The 17,773-nt window shown below is 36.1% G+C and overlaps 1 protein-coding gene across 14 annotated transcripts in view; it reads left to right on the forward strand.

The window, feature by feature from the left end:
• Window positions 1-6,182: 6,182 nt before the first annotated feature.
• ptprub (protein tyrosine phosphatase receptor type Ub) overlaps window positions 6,183-17,773 on the forward strand; it is a 288,224-nt gene continuing 276,633 nt past the window's right edge. For 9 of the 14 annotated variants that reach the window (XM_051132189.1, XM_051132195.1, XM_051132197.1 and 6 more), the window contains exon 1: window positions 6,184-6,469. In XM_051132189.1, the coding sequence (XP_050988146.1) occupies window positions 6,400-6,469 (70 nt within the window). In that variant the 5' untranslated portion in view covers window positions 6,184-6,399. Of the gene's footprint in view, window positions 6,470-17,773 lie in introns of all 14 variants that reach the window. The other 5 variants (XM_051132192.1, XM_051132194.1, XM_051132191.1 and 2 more) reach the window with 1 other exon arrangement.

The following is a 17,773-nucleotide window of genomic DNA, read 5'->3' on the forward strand; positions in this document are numbered from 1 at the left end:
AGCATCTCAAGATATAGTACAGTATTTCATGGTCTTACATGATCTCTGTCTTTTAAGCAAGGAAGTTTTATAACTTGATTATTAAAACATATGTACATTTTCTGAGTTTTTTTTTTTAATTGAAAGTTAATTTAAATTCAGGTGCCTTATATTTACAAACTATTTTTCCCTTGTCTTATAATAACATTTGTGACCATGAACTACAAAATCAATCATAAGGGTCAAATTATTATTATTATTTTTTTGAATGAATACGCTTCCATTGATGTATGGTTTGTTAGGATAGGACAATATTTGGCTGAGATACAACTATTGGAAAATCTGGAATCTGAGGGTGCAAAAGAAAAATAAAATAATAATAATAATAAATAAATAATAAAAATTTAGAAAATCACCTGTATAGTTGTCCAAATTAAGTTCTTATATTACTAATTAAGTTTTGATATATTTATGGTAGGAAATTTACAAAATATCTTCATGGAACATGATTTTTACTTAATATCCTAATGATTTTTGGCGTAAAAGAAAAATCAGTCATTTTGACCCATACAATGTATTTTTGGCTATTGCTACAAATATTTCCAGTACTACTTATGACTGGTTATGTGGTCACATTTGTCATGTTTCTTAAAAATTTGGTTATTTTGGCATCTTCCTTCTACACTGTATGAATTATATATATTTTGGAAAATATTGGAAAAATATTTTGCAGTTTCAGAAGTGCTCATATTAAAACACACAATGATTTAAGAATATAATAGAAAAGAGTGCAATGAAATCACAATGTATAGCAAAAATATATATATATTTATTTCTTTAGAAACTAGTACGTTGTTGTTTTTTTTAAAGTCTCTCATTTTAATGAGCCCTAAATTTATCATGAGCTTAATATTAAGCAGGTTACCATTCATTTTAGTGTGACAAAAGTGTCAAGCTTATCAAATAAATAATCTAATCCAAAAAGTGCTGACCTTTTTCGTATTCTGAAGATATACCACCAGATGGCAATAAAACATAAAAAAAAAAACAGTTGAATGAGCCGGCGTGACAATCCTGTTGTACACGGTCTGACGTGCTAAAAATGCAAACATATCTGTTTCCTAGACAGACTACAGTTAATCTAAGTGTGTACTTAAAACAGAGATCATTCTGCTGTCAGTATAAGGTCACAACCTTCTGAAGGTTTTCTCTTACAACAGTCCAATCTTTTTTTTTTTGCGTCAAGTGTTTAATCATATAAACACAGTTTCCAGTCCTACACTGTATTTATTCTTAGAACAGTTTTCCCTGTACACGACACATACGTGCTCACAATCTCATTTTACGTGAGAGGAGCTCTTCATAATCCTCCCACACTTCTCGTGAATCAAATAAAACTCGGCACAGTCCATCATTCTTTTGTCATTTACCTCGAAAAAAGGTTTGTGGGTGTACTGGTGACTCCCTTAACGGGGCTCAAATGTGGTTTTGTGGAGGAAAGCGCACCTGTCTTACCCTTCATAATGCTATACAGGCCCCATTCTGACATTCACATGGGACACCTAAACAAATGATAAACCGCTGCACGGTGCCCGCCAAGGCAATGACTGAACAAGGTCATGTAGGAGATGGCGACTATTATGCAGTCATTTGTGCCTTTGCTCCAGGCAGATCCCAGAGATCATGTATTTGGATACTTGCTGCAGTATCGGCATAGTTAGGGAATATTTCATATGCAATAACTTTGGGTACAATTATAGAATAGGAGGGAAGCAGTATTATAGATGATGGACTCGTATTTGGCTGGGAGTTATGCTAAAAAACAGAACATGTTAATGATGGATTTGTTTGTTACGGTGATGATTGATGGTCTGCAGTCATGTGGATTGATTATTGTGATGTTTTATTAGCTGTATAAACTCTCATTCTGACGGCACCCATTCACTGCAGAGGATCCACTGGTGAGGAAGTGATGTAATCCTAAATTTCTTCAGATCTTTTCTATTGAAGAAACAAATTCATCTACATCTCGGATGGCCTGAGGCCAGGTGAGTATATTTTCAGCAGATTTTCATTTTTATTCCTTTATAGTGGTTGTTCACCTATTTTTTATGCCATTTTTTGAGGATGTTTCAAGCCTGTATAACTGCAGAACACAAAAGAAGATACTATAAGATTTTTTGTCTATATTTTAGAGCACACTGGCCTCGAGTGATTTTCTAAAATACACTTTTTCCACTATTGTTTTGGACCCCATTGACATGCATTGTAAAGACAAAAAAGTTTTTCAAAAAAAGCTTCTGCAGAGCACAAAAGAAGATATTTTAAAGAATTTATCTATTTTTTTGGGGTCCAAAACTCACTGGCTCCAGGTGATGTTCACTATATTGACATTTTCTAAAATATACCTTTACCATTATTGTTTTGGACCCCATTGACATGCATTGTAAAGACAAAAAAGTTTTTCACAGAAAAGCTTCTGCAGAACACAAAAGAAGATATTTTGAAGAAGTTTTTGTCTGTTTTTTGGTATCCAAAACACACTGGCCCCCAGTTATGTTCATTTTACTAACATTTTCTAAAATATACTTCTTCCATTATTGTTTTGGACCCCATTAACATGCATTGCAAGTACAAAAAAGTTTTTCAAAAAAGCTCCTGCAGAGCACAAAAATAGATATTTTGAAGAACTGTTTGTCTATTTCATGGGGTCCAAAACACACTGGCCCCCAGTGACGTTCATTGTATTGACATTTACTAAAATATACTTTTTCCATTATTGTTTTGGACCACATTGACATTCATTGCAAAGACAAAAAAGTTTTTCAAAAAAGCTTCTGCAGAGCATAAAAGAAGATATTTTGAAGAATTTTTTCGCCTGTTGTTTTGGTGTCCAACACACACTGGACTCAAGAGACATTCATTGTATTGACATTTTCTAAAATATACTTTTTCCATTATTGCTTTGGACCCCATTGACATTCATTGCAAAGACAAAAAAGCTTCTGCAGAACATTAAAGTATATATTTTGAAGAAATGTTTGTCTGTTTTTTGGGGTCCAAAACACACTTTATTTTACTGACATTTTCTAAAATAGAATTTTTCTATTATTACTTGAGACCATACTGACATGCACTGTAAAGACAAAAAAGTAAAAAAACAAAAACAAAAATTAAAGCTTCTGCAGAGCATAGAAGAAGATATTTTGAAGAAATTTTCTTCTATTTTTTGGGGTCCAACACACACTGGACCTGAGAGACATTCATTGTATTGACATTTTCTTAAATATACTTTCCATTATTGTTTTGGACCCAATTGACATTCATTGCAAAGACAAAAAAGTTTTTCAAAAAAGCTTCTGCAGAACATAAAAGAATATATTTTGAAGAAATGTTTGTCTGTTTTTTGGGGTCCAAAACACACTTTATTTTACTGACATTTTCTAAAATAGAATTTTTCTATTATTGCTTGCGACCACATTGACATACACTGTAAAGACAAAAAAGTAAAAAAAAATAAAAATTAAAGCTTCTGCAGAGCACAAAAGAAGATATTTTGAAGAATTTTTCATCTTTTTTTGGTGTCCAACACACACTGGACTCGAGAGACATTCATTGTATTGACATTTTCTAAAATATACTTTTTCCATTATTGTTTGGACCCCATTGACATGTATGGTAAAAAAAAAAGTTGAAACATTTTTTCACAGTTTCTGCACAACAATGGGATTTAACAAATGCCTCCACTGACTTTCATTGTATTGACATTTTCTAAAATATATTTCCATTTTAACTGTTTTTGGGTAAACTATCTATTTATTATTCAAAGAGCTAGTTAAGCTGATAGGAAGATGATCTACTATTTTGTACTATTTTAAGTAACCAGTTTTAAAGTAATAGTTCACCCAAAAAAAAAAAATTCTGTCATTAATTAATTAAACGACAACAGGGTGACAATTAGTGACATAATTTTCATTTTTTTGGGTGAACTATCCCTTTAAACAACAGCTTTCGCAACAATATACTTTCGCATTTTTAGGTTTAAGTACAGTAACTGCAAGTTCATGATTGTCAAAACAGGTGCATGTTTGCTGCAACTTGTTCTCTGACATAATTTATTTGACTTTTCTTAACAGCCCACCATCCTATTGCTTGATCTATATCTCTGGAGTTGGAATCCCCTGCTGTGAATTTGTAATAGGTAGACTGATTGTGATAGAAAGACAAAAAAAGGTTGCACTGTTCGCTTATGTGTGAAATTAAATTGGTATGAGAAACGTGAATGGATCAGCGTGTGGCTATCTCCGCCTGCCATCCCTGCTGGCTGTGGGACATGGCCGGACCTTGGGCAGTGGAGATCCAACTTGGCTCTGTTGCTTCTATTCATGGCTCAATAGGTAGTCCTTCCTTTTGTGGAGCCTAAAGAGATTAACGCAAATCCATCCAACCTGTGGGACTGCGTAGATAAGATGCTTCATAGCTTGTTGGCCTCATAATGGCTATTGTTAGACAACTGGAAACCTACAGCACGGAAGTCTGCCTTGGTTGGTTGAATTTTCATGGAAAAGAGTTGTTTCAAAAACAAGTCTTATGTGTTGTATATATAGTTTTTTTTTGCATGACAGTCAGTTTTGACAGTTACACATATGAAGCCTACAGCAATGGTTGTCATCAAGACGAAAAATATAAAAATATTTTTCTAAACATATACACTACCAGTCAAAAGTTTTTGAACTGTAATACTTTTAAGCTTTTTTTTTTTTTTTAAAGAAGTCTCTTCTGCTCACCAAGCCTGCATTTGTTTGATCAAATGTAGAAATATTTTTAAATATAACTGTTTCTATTTAAATGTATTTTAAAATGCAATTTATTCCTGTGATTTCAAAGCTGACTTTTTAGTATTATTACTCCAGTCACATGATCCTTCAGAAATCACTTTGATATTCTGATTTGCTGCTCAAAAAACATTTATTGTTATTACTATGCTGAAAACAGCTGAGTAGATTTTTTCATGTTTCTTTAATGAATAGAAAGTTCAGAAGAACAGCATTTATCTGAAATAGACATCTTTTGTAACATTATAAATGTCTTTATCATCACTTTTGATCAATTTAAAGCATCCTTGCTAAATAGAAGTATTAATTTCTATAATTTCTTTCCCAAAATAAATACATTAATTAATTAATTACTTTTACTGAAATTTTGAATGGTATAGTGTATAATGTTACAAAAGCGTTTTTTTTTTTTTTTTTTTTTTTTTTCAGATAAATGCTGATCTTTGGATCATTCTATTTATCAAAGAATTGTGAAAAAAATATACTCAACTCTTTTAAATATTGATTATAATAATAATAATAATAAAAATGTTTCTTGAACAGCAAATCAGCATATTAGAGTGATTTCTGAAGGATCATGTGACATCCAAGAGTGGATGAAATGATGCTGAAAATGTAGCTTTGATCACAGGAATAAATTACATTTTAAAATATATTAAAAAAGAAAGCAGTTATTTTAAATAGTAAAAATATTTCACAATATTACTGTTTTGCTGTATTGTGAATCAAATAAATGCAGGCTTGGTGAGCAGAAAATTATTAATTTAAAAAAAAACATTAAAAATGTCAAAAACTTCTGACTGGTAGTGTAGTGTTTTTTGCATGACAGTCAATTTTGACAGCTACACGCAAAGCCTACAGCTTATATTATATTTTAAAAATTATATATAATATATATTACATTAAAACAATGTTAAACTTAAATAAAATACTAAAAATTAATATAAAATGCCTATAACTAAACTAAGATTTTTCCCTCTTGCTTAGACTGTTTTCACAGTTCTGTCTTGATTTTGGTTTATATAATTTTTATTAACCATCTCAAGTATGCTTTAAACATAGAAATTCAGATGCAGCAATGCAAAATAGGAGCCTTGGGGTCAAAAGGCTGAGAACTAAAAGTCAGTATGTTTTGGAGAATGGACACCCTTTTTCCTCATTTTATCAGCCAGTATAAATCACATCATTAATTTCCCTCTGTTATGAAAGCTGCTTGTCTTAGTAGCCGGGCTAAAGAGATTACGATGAATCATAATGTATAGCCCGAGAACCCCAGGATGATAAGAGCTCAAGTTCTCGAAAGCCCCGCATGGGGGCGTCGTTCGCACACTTTCAAGTACACTACGCATTCTCGAGCGCCAGAAAGTGCGCTCGGAGAGAAAGAAACATCGCTTCGAACTGTTTATCCTGACGTCAGTTTGAACAGATCGTACTGCCCCCGTATCACTTCACGCGACTCTGAACTGAGCTTCGGCTGGATTTCGGGAATCGATGAACGGGAGTGAGTCCACAACTTCACCGTCCAAACTACTGGAGCCACTGAAATGATTTCGGCTTGTTTTCCCAACTGGACTAACAACATAAAATGAATACCTGCGCATTTCTCCTGATCCTGGCTGTTCAGATTCACGCCGACAGCGTTGAGGGACCAACAGGTAAAGTCCCGTTTATCTGGAGTTACAGAGACTGCGCACTTTCAAACTTGTGTGTGTTTTAAGGAAAAGAGAAGCATAAGCTTGTTGTCTTGACAGCAAAAGGAGGCTGAGTTGTACTTTGGAGCCGCTGAACTTTTCTAATAATGGAGAGATTTGCTCTCGGTTGTCATAAAAAGAGAGAAGATGCCATCACAAGCTTCAAGTGATTTGGGGTTCGGCTTGTTTGTTATTTGGCACAAGGCTCCTGTTTAAATACTCCCTCAGTAATTCATACTGTGGGTCTCTGAATTACTGTTACAGTATTTTTCATTGAAAACACACATCTGGAAGTTGTTGGGTATGAAGTAAACAAGTGCAGCCTCATCTGCGAAGCTTTAAATCAGTGTTTGAATTAACGGATCGTTTGTGGCTGCACCAGACGTGTTATTAAAAGCCGTGAGGTGGCTCATAAATGTGTGTTTTTATATCAAATCCATGTAAGGAGGATTTACAGTCAGTTGAATTAACCACCAGCAGCATTTAAGTCATTTTTTTGTTTTAAACTGAATCAACTTTTCTGATTGAGTTATTCAAATCACTCGATTTGAATCTTTTTGCTGGGCGTTCGGCTACATACCTAAAACCGTTTTCATTTTTATGTTTTTATTTATTTTTTAACCACGAAATAATCATCACACACGTTTCACCAGACGGTAAAACTTTAACTGTATTATTTTCTTTGCCGTTTTAGTAAGACTAAGTGTCTTACAGTGAAGTATATGTGCAGAGTAACGTTAGCATGAAGTAGAGTGAAGAAACCTACTGCGCTCTATGTTGTTGATAAAAAGCACTCGTATATATCCAGTTATGCTTATCACCGCTTGTTTATGAGTTGTTAACGCCCTGAAGCGTTCAAGAAGATGTGCTTTTTTTAAACAATTTAATAGCATATCTGTCTTTAAAGTCCACCTTGAGTTTGGCGCCACTCTTCTGTCATTTTTTTTTACTGTGTGAGAGATGAGGGAATAAGTAGCTGGTTTACTGGTTTTAACTAGTTTAAGAAGGTCTGACCAAGCTGGTGTTCATCTGGTTTAGCTGTGTGTGCACAAAACCAGCCTACTGACCAAGCTGGACCAACAAACCAGCTTAGGCTGGTTATTTATTTGTTTATTTATTTGCAAGGTAGAAAGGTGAAAATTGAGGTACATGTATATTTTAATTAAGAAAATATACAAATGCAAATCGCACACATTATAATGAGTAATTTTTACTATCAAATGTGACCCTGGACCACAAAACCAATCTTAAATAGCACGGGTAGACTATATGTGACCATGGACCACAAAACCAGTCATAAGTGTCAATTATTCGAAATTAAGCTTTATACATCATCTGAAAGCTGAATAAATAAGCTTTCCATCGATGTATGGTTTGTTAGGATAGGACAATATTTGGCCGAGATACAACTATTTCAGTATATGGAATCTGATGGGCCAAAAAAATCAAAATATTGAGAAAATCGCCTTTAAAGTTTTCCAAATTAAGTTCTTTGCAATGCATATTACTAATCAAAAATGAAGTTTTGATATATTTACAGTAGGAAATTTACAAAATATCTTCATGGAACATGATCTTTACTTAATTTCCTAATGATTTTTGGCATAAAAGTAAAATCTATAATTTTGACCCATACAATGTATTTTTGGCTATTGCTACAAATATACCCCAGTGACTTAAGACTGGTTTTGTGGTCCAGGGTCACATATTTGTAGTAATAGCCAACATTGTGTGCTTCAAGATTATAAATTTTTCTTTTATGCCAAAAATCATTAGGATATTAAGTAAAGATCATGTTCCATTAAGATATTTTGTACATTTCCTACCGTAAATATATCAAAACTTCATTTTTGATTAGTAATATGTATTGCTAGGACAACTTTAAAGGTGATTTTCTCTATATTTAGATTTTTTGCACCCTCCAGATTTTCAAATAGTTGTATCTCTGCCAAATATTGTCTTATCCTAACAAACCATACGTCTATGAAAAGCTTATTCAGCTTTTAGAAGATGTGTAAATCTCAATTAATTGACACGTATGACTGGTTTTGTCGTCCAGGGTCACAAATAGTGTTTTTTTCCTCTTGGTGGTTTGCTGGTTTTAGCTGGTTTATGCTGGTCTCCCAGTCTGGACAAGCAGCATGCTTAGCTGATTTAGCTAGAAGGCCTTTAGATCACCTCTAAAACAGGCCAGTAGACCCAAACCTGACCAGACTTGGAGACCAGCAGACCTTTTTGCATTTTTACATTTACCTTATTTTCCATTATTTAGTTTTTTAAGCTGTTTTCGTTATGAGAAGCATTGGCTGTTCGCCACGGTTTTTGATTTCAGGTTTTACTATCCTCATAGGCATAACCCGATCCGCACACGCACGAGATTATGAACTGCTTCCTCCTCCACACCGTCAGTGGGCTGTATAAAGACAGAGCAGCTACAGAGAAACTGAAGGGTGCCGTTTTGTGATTGCTCATAATGGACCACTCCCTCAGAGCCAGGCTGTAGGAAACATGTCGCATGATTCGGCCAAGAAACTTGACAAACAATCATGATCCGTTTGAGGAAGCTATTGATTTTCAGTTAACTAAATGGCTTCCATTTAGCAAGCTGTCAAGTAGCTGTAGGGTTCTGTGTAAGTACTGCTGCGGTCTGTGCATTCCCTCTGTTCTTCAGCTGCAGTCTAATCCTAGTTTCTGTTGGTTTTTGGCCTGATTTACACGGTGTAATCCACTCTTATTGTGTTCGGCTGCTGTTTCCGACATTGTTTTTTCCTCGCTTTTGTTTTGCCATGGCCTGGTTGACAGAAGGCAACGATGAGTGACCTGATGTGAGATGAATACAGGCATTGTAACCAAGTGTCTACTTCATTTTCAGCTCTTCACGCCCTCTCTGTCAAGCCACATGCTTTTCTTTTGTGGGTTGTGCATCATTTCACTTTGTAATGTGATAGTAATGAATAGATGAACTTTTTAAACTTAATTTAATGCATAAAAGGATGAAAAGTAAACTGCATATATTTTAAAGCAATGTGCTGGTGAGATTGCTTTGAGAATTTTAAAATCGCAATGACATATTTTTCTTTCTTCTGAATAGCATAATGATTGCATAGCTGACCTCCAAGTGATTTTACCTTTCAAGGATATTTTCTTTTAGTTCTCCTGTTCGTAATCATAGATGCTGTCACAAGCCAAACTGTGTCGCTATGGAACTCACATAAGCAAATGTCTCTCATAATAAGGGGAATGAAGCACATCATTAGGATGAATAGGGAAATAATTAAAGCACATGAAGATAATTATACTAAAGCTGAGACAGAATAGGCCAGCTTCACATTTGCTGCCTAGTGATGGCGTCTTCGGAGGCTTGACATGCAGTGCTCTTTATTGGGATGTGCAGCTACGCTCTATTCTGATGTTTTGACATCTGGAATAATCTGTTAAAATCAGATTATGTCACTAAATATAATCTGGCATAATATCGTATTGCTCAATGTATGTTTAGTAGGGTTAAGTAGGAGTTGACATGATGTGGATCTTATTGATAACAGTGTTGAGATTTGATTTTCTAAAATTAAACACAATTTGACTTTTTAATGTGGCCTACTATAAAAATGGAATAAAGAAACTTAAATGGACATATTAGCAGATCATTTGACCCTGTATTATTTCTAGATAGTCTATTTGAAGTACCATTATAGGTATGCCAGCCAAAAATTCCATATGGGTCCTATTAATTTTACTCAAAATTGCCACTTTTGTTCATTGGCAAAGTGTAGGCTGGATAAATAAACTTGGCTGGTATCGGACTGTCAGTTAGTGGGTTAATATTATACACAACGTTGAATTTGAAGACCTTTTCAATATGCTATCAACCATGTTTGGAAAGGACGAGTTTCTGTCCTTCCCCTGTGCCTAATTGGCTTCCTCAGGTGTGCTGGACTGTCAGTCCTCCAGCTTAGTTATAGCTTAGACTGCAACTGTTTCTTGTAGTACAGAGCATGGCATGTGCATCAAGGTGTTATCCGTTTTCCGGAGTCCATTGCAGCTGCACTGCAGTAGCTGGGTGAGTCCAGTGCATGGAAAGCAGCTATCTTTCACAATGCTGTAATCGTAGTCATGATGCAAATTACCTCAGGACATGAAACCACACTTGTTTGTATTCAAAGGTTGCTTTCAAAAGGTGAAGTATGCAGTTTCTGCTGTAGTGTGACCTAGTGGAATTATAAAAATGAAGTCGTATACACTCATCATGCCCTTTCATTCATCACAATTATTCCCTCACAGCCTAGTTTTTTCAATATAGTGGGAAACCCAAACATTCCATCAAAATTCCTCCACTGCCAAAGTTAAGCATTGTTTATGTCATTGTCTGTCCCTGTGTATTTTGTCCCTGTGACTTTTTAGGGCCTGAACACAGATGGTGCGAAGACCCTATTGGAATTGCTCAGTTTCTTCTTCCCCAAAATGAATTGCATTTTTGAGGGCATAAACATGCTCAAACTCATGAAGCTTTGTACACACGCCAAAAGTGCTGAAAATGTACATCTGATATGGGTTTCAGAAGTGGATGCAGCAAAATGGCTCAATAGCGCCACCTATAACATTTTAACGAAGTGCCCCTCGGCTATGTTTTACATACACTGTCCTCCAAAAGTTTGAAAACACCCTTGGCAAAGTGTGGTTTTGGACGATATCCGCATAAATCCTTATCATTTTTTGGTGCAAATACATTAAAGTAACCTGACATTATCATTGAAGACCAGCAATAATGATTTTCATTTTGATTACATAATAGTGGCAATATATACATGTCAAAGTCAGACATGCCCCGTTGTTAGCTGTGATGCCTGGTTACTGGTTTAAACTTGGCCCAGGTTTTTAAAAGATTTTTGGGTCAGCACACCTTAATAGCTTCAACAGTTGATTGCCAATTAAGTTTAGAGTACAATGAATTTAGGCCCAGATTATGCAGAGCTGTAATAGCTGCTAATGGAGGATATTTTTTTCTATATATAAACTGTTTATGTAATAAAATATGTTTTCGTAGTTTGTGTTGTCCTTTATCAGTGCAAAATTATCACAAATTAAAAAGGATTCATGCCAATATTGTCCAAAACCCCACTTTTCTAGGGCGTTTCCAAACTTTTGGAGAGCAGTGTACATGTACGAAATTCGGTAGACTGCACGTAACACACCAATATCTTTTCTTGGCAAGTTTTGTGCTGTTTTTGCCATTTCAGGCATTATGTTTAAACTAACTACTTCTAGAGATTTAAACAGATCAACACCAAATTTGGTCATTGTTTGAATGTTTTATAAGAGTCCTGTCCTGAAAACATGCCCATGCCCATGCCCATATTCAGTTATAGTCATAGTGCCACCTGCTGGCAACAGGAAGTGGCAGGTTTTATGCTCTAACAAACTTCTCATAGAGATTTAGTCACATCAACATTATATTTGGTCAGTGTAATCTAAAGGCCTTTGTGATGTCAAATTGCGAAGATCTTGAGTTTTCGTTAAAACGTGTGTCCGTGGCGGCCTGACAAAGTTTGATTTTTCACCATATAAAAGGAAGTTGGCCATACAATCTCCGATCTGCCCCAAACCTCACCTGTTCATTAAGAGTCCTGGCCTGAACACACCTAAAGACCAATATTCTGTTATAATCATAGTGCCACCTGTTTGCAACGGGAAATGACTTGTTTTACACAAACTTAAACATGCAATGTCCAATCTGTACTAGACTTCACATATTTGGTAAGAGTCCTGGGCTGAAGACATCTAAAGGCCAATATTCAGTTATAGTCATAGGAAGTTTGGCACATATAAATGCCTTTGACATATTTCACCTATATTCCACTACTTTAAATCCATTTTGCTCATCGTTTGCTGTGCGAGGGCCCTTTCAATGCTGCTCGCAGCTTTAATTTCCATGAAATGCATCAGCTGTGTACTCAAACCAAACTAAACACCCTCTGCCTCAGCTTGCTACAGTAGCCAATCCCCAAACTATCACTATTGGATTGGTTGAGCTGGAAAAAGATTGACTGATCTGAGCAGACAGCTCTAAATGTTTTATTAGTGCCTGGGAGGCTCAGTGTTTACATTTTAGTAGAGATAAACCCTTGAATGGCATATCTAGTCAATGAACAATGAACTGGGTTAAGAAAATGCATTTTGACATAAACCTTACAAACTTCCATTTTAAAGGAATATGTCATCCGAAAACTGTAAATTTTGTGATTATTTAGTCACCCCGGGCTATGCAAGATATACATGACTTTAAATGAAAAGGATAGTTCACCCAAAATGGAAAATTCTGTCATTAATTACTTACCTTCATATCGTTCCAAATCTATAAGACCTTTGTTCATCTTTGGAACACAAATTAAAATATTTTCTAAGAAATCTAAGAACTTTCTGACTCTGCATAGACAGTGACACAGCTACCACATTCAAGGCCTTGAAAGGTAGCAAAATTACAGTTGAACCACTGCTGCCACATGGACTATTTTAATGATGTCCTTACTACCTTTCTGGGCCTTGAACGTGGTAGCTACGTTGCTGTCTATGCAGGGTCAGAAAGCTCTTGTATTTCATCAAAAACATCTTCATCTGTGTTCTGAAGATGAACAAAGGTTTTACGGGTTTGGAACAACATGAGGGTGAGTAATTAATGACTGAATTTTCATTTTTGGGTGAACTGTCTCTTTAAAGGTTTGGGAGAAAAACATTCAAGGATTTTGCAATCTGTTTGCAATCTTTTTTGGATCTAATGCAAATGAATGAGGCTTAACATTTTTGATGGTCCAGAATTCATATCAAGGCAGCTTCAAAGTAATCCATACAACCCCAACTGGCAAATAGGAAAAAACAAAGCAAAACTAAAAATATTCTACTGCTACAAATGCTTGTGTAAGTAATGTTAAGTTCATGACCTCTCGTGCATTTTTTGCACATTTAATATGTATTTTGGACCATTAAAAAGGTCTGTGTTGAACCTAGTTCATTTGCGTTTGAGTGTTTTACTTCAAAACCTTATTTTTTCTTAGGTAGAAAAATGATTTTGCATGGCCTGGAGGTGAGTAAATAATCAAGAAATGTTCATTTTTTTAGGTGAACTGTTTCTTAAAGTTGGCACACAGAGGATGGTTCGCTGTGATGAATTTGTGAAAGTGCAAATGAAGTTTCAGAGGGTTTTCCCCACTGAAAATACAGCCGTCTGAACATCGATGAGACCGCCCTGGTGCCCAGGTGTAGGCGAGAGACCGTGGTAGGAGGACTCGGATGTCTCGGGCAACCAGATATTACACATCAAACAGATTCATTAATCAGACTCAACCCGACATCCAAATTCTTTGACCTAAGCTAATTGCAGAGTACCTGTAAAACAGGAGGCGGCGAGGACCCAGGTGACCAGATTTTTATTTCCTTTGTAATTAAGAAAATTGCATAGCGTCTTTTTTTTTTTTTTTTTTTTTTTCCTGCACTTCCATCTGCAGTGGAATCTCAAAGGACCTTTTATTTTTTCTTTGCAGTCCTGACTGCATTTAGCGCTACTGAAATAATGAGGAAACGTGTCAGAGAGAGGTTCGAAAGCAACAGCTGAGAGCGCTCGTTCCCCCAGCATCAGAGGCAGTCCGTCTCTTGTCGAGAATTGTTTTCTTTGGACTCGCCTGTCAAACTGCTCTGGACTTATAAGAGGTATGAGGCTGGGACGGGAGGGGGTTTTGGGAAAGGGGGACTGCCAGAGGGCTCTCTCCTCCTCCTCTTCAAAAGGCAGAACTGCTCTGAGTCAACATCTGATGGGAAACGAGCGTACGACAACAGAGCGAACCGGCGCTGGCTTTTCCTTTTGTTGTCTCTGGAAGGCTGCTCCGTTCCTCAGTGATTTATCTACAGATTTCAAAAAAACAGTTCCAATTTCAAGGGGCCCCTGATGGAAATTTGGCTCTGAGAGGATCTGAGGCGGGTGTTTAGATGTGAAAATGACAGTGAAATAGATCATCACAGACTCCGGAACAGGAGGGCACTTAGAAGCCTTGGCTTGCCCTTAAGTTTTGTGAGTTTTGCTAGAGGAAGTGCTCAGCTTGGTTATATTCTCTCATGTTAAATCCGGCCTACCCAGGTGCAGCTTTTTTGAATTCATCCCGACAGTGCGCTCTATGATTTGTTCTCCTCCTTACAAGCAGTAATGCCCGAGGCTACATTTCTTTCATTTTCATTTTCAGCAAGCTTTTTGCCTTAACTTTGTTTAGCGTCTGTTGAGCAGCAACACGTATCAGAGGATTGCAGGTGTTTACACTGTGTGGGTGGTGAATATATTTTATTTTTAAGCTCAGTAATTTCAGTGGTGATGGTAAACAATGATTGAAACCAAAGGGCGTCTCTGCAACGGCTTTTTGAATTAGATCCACCCTGGGTACAAAATGAACACCTGCCAAGTGCCAAATGCAAGTCAAATTTTCCTCCGATGTCGTTAATTGCAATATAAGAGCATATTTCTATTTGCAAAATAAGCAAGTGCTTTAGACTTCATATTACGTATTTATTACAATTTAAAATGAAATTTAATTTATTTCTGTGATGACCAAAAAAAAAAAAAAAAATTTTAGCAGCATACTCCTGCACTCAAAAAATAAATAAATAAATAAATAAAAATAAAATAAATAAAAAAATTCTGGGTTAAAAGCAACCATTTTTGGGTTATGTGGCAACCCAGCGCTGGGCAAATAATGGACAGAACACATGCTGAGTTAGTTTGACCCAGCTTGTTGGGTTGTTTTTTTTGACATAGTACTGGGTCAGTCAACCAATTGAAGGTTTTTCATTTTAAATGATAAAAAGACACTGTAAAATCTGTCCAGTTAACTCTTGACCTATTGCTGGGTAGGTGAGTGAGGGGGGTTAATCATTTGTATTGACAGTAAAAATTACCCAGCACCTGGGTATTTTTAGAGTGCAGAAAAACTACTCAGCACCTGGGTATAAATGTTAAAAATACTGAAATGATTTTAATGTGCTGATTTGGTGCTCAAATGCTTTAATATTATTATCATAATCATCATCATAAATGTTGAAAACCGTTGTGCTGCTTAATATCGTTGTGGAAACCATGATACAGTTTTCCAAGATTCGTTGATGAATTGAAGGTTCAAAAGTTTAATCCATGCTTGCTGGATAAATATGTCACTTTCTTTAAAAAACTAAATGACCTTTATATATCTTTATATATCCACTTGTGAAATGCAACAAAAAATTGGCTGGTAAGAATCCTGTCTGGCAGGCTAAAAAGCCTTTTATCTACATGTTGTGAATGTTATTTTAAACCTTGAAGGTGCTGATTGTCGACAACCTTTTGGCATTATCATTGTATGGTGGTTCTTAGGTGCATTTTTGAAGGAGCAGTGTTTGGTCTATGATGGTGGTTAGGCCTTCTGAGTGCATTAGAGTACCTTCTCCTGTTCTGGCCAACTTTTCTTTTTCAGGCAATTTCTCTGTCATTAGAAAAACCAGCCAGTCACTCAAAAGTCCCTCTCAGCTACTGAAAGATCTGCTCTGAGAGATGCCACAACAGCCAAGGACATAATTGTATGGAGCACGTTTTTGCGGCAAGATTTCCTTAATGGACAGCTAATTAGGGTCGTTGAGGTCGGAAACCAGTCATGCTCAATAGAAACACTCAATGATTTAGGATGTAGAGAAGTAATATGCCACAAAAATGGTTTCAAACTCAAAAGATTTAAGTACTTTTAAGATGCTGGGAGAGTTTTTTTCTTCCTTGCTTTACAAAGAATTTGAGGAACATGAAAGTGCGTAACCCTTTGAACCTTTTCTGATTCATTTAGCCTTCATTGTTACGGAACAAAAGCAAATCTTGTAACATGAATGGGTGGATTTAATGTTTCAGTGCTTTGGTTGCCTGGAATTTAATGTTTTAAGATTGATCAGAACTTTGTTCTGTTAGTATATAATTAAAGGGGTCATCGGATGGCCATTTTCCACAAGTTGATATGATTCTTTAGGGTCTTAATGAAAAGTCTATAATATACTTTGGTTAAAAATTCTCATTGGTAGTGTAAAACCCTTTTTACCTTGCCAAAATCAGCTCTGCAAAAATCATCCCATTCTGGTCGAGGCTGCTTTAAATACAGATAAGCTCTGCTCGCCCCGCCCCTCTCTTCTCTCTGTGGAGTGACGAGCCTGTTTACTTTAGCTGCGTTTAGCCGCAAAACTTGCTAACTAGCACATTATTAGGAAAGGCAATGCAAAGATTCATAAAAACAAAGATTCATGGATCACGAATGAATCGTGCAAACATAGATGAGTATATTTAGGTCGGGAGCCGCGTTCCCTTCACAAACAAATGTAATCCATTGCATCTTCAGCAGCTCAGATGTCGGGAGTAAATGACGACCACTATGTTCATTATTACATCCAGCAACACAACACCTCAATCGCTCAATTCTTGTCTAACTTACATCCCTGCTCCAGCATCAAAACATGGAGGTTGGACTGTTACAGCTGATCTGAGGTAAGCTCATGTCAATCAACTATCGTGGGTGCGGCCTCTGTTGGTGTGATGCCACAACGACAGGCATCTGAGAATGGCTCGATTTGAAAAAGGGATATTATTTTTACAGATTAATTAAAAACCACTGCATGGATTTTTATCATTATAGGGTATATTTGTACACACACTGCCAACACACATTAATGTTCAAACAGCATGTAAAAGTGAACTTGGCATCCGATGACCCCTTTAATACATTTGTATCTAATAATCGAGACTTATAAAGAGTCTTAGCGATTTTTGTTTGGTCTTCAGTGTTGTTTTTCTGAACATTTCTGTCTCTCTTTTGTTTTTTTTTGTTTTTTTTTGCAGTGATATTTGCGATGCTACGCTCAGCAGGTCTTTGTGCTGGTCTTTTGTCTTCATGACCTGTTTTGAAGGTCTGTGCTTGTTCCAGTGCTTTCTTATAATCTATGTGGCCTGATGGCATTTCCTTTGTACCTTTTCTTTAAACAAATGGGGTGAGCTCTTGTCTGAATCATTTATCCGATTTGCCAGTTCCTGGCAAATACAATGATCTGAGGATGCAAAATGTCCTCCCAGTAGAATAGATCTTTTGTGATTGCGTGACTCTTTATTCTTCCTTTCATTCGTTTCATTTAAACCTCTCCCTCTTCTGCTGTTTCTTTCTCTCTTAGCTCTGGCAGTGTTTCCCAGACTGTATACATAATGGTGCTCATAGCTTTTGGCTAATGACA

Source organism: Labeo rohita, chromosome 16, assembly GCF_022985175.1.
Source record: "Labeo rohita strain BAU-BD-2019 chromosome 16, IGBB_LRoh.1.0, whole genome shotgun sequence".
Taxonomy (NCBI): Eukaryota; Metazoa; Chordata; class Actinopteri; order Cypriniformes; family Cyprinidae; genus Labeo; species Labeo rohita.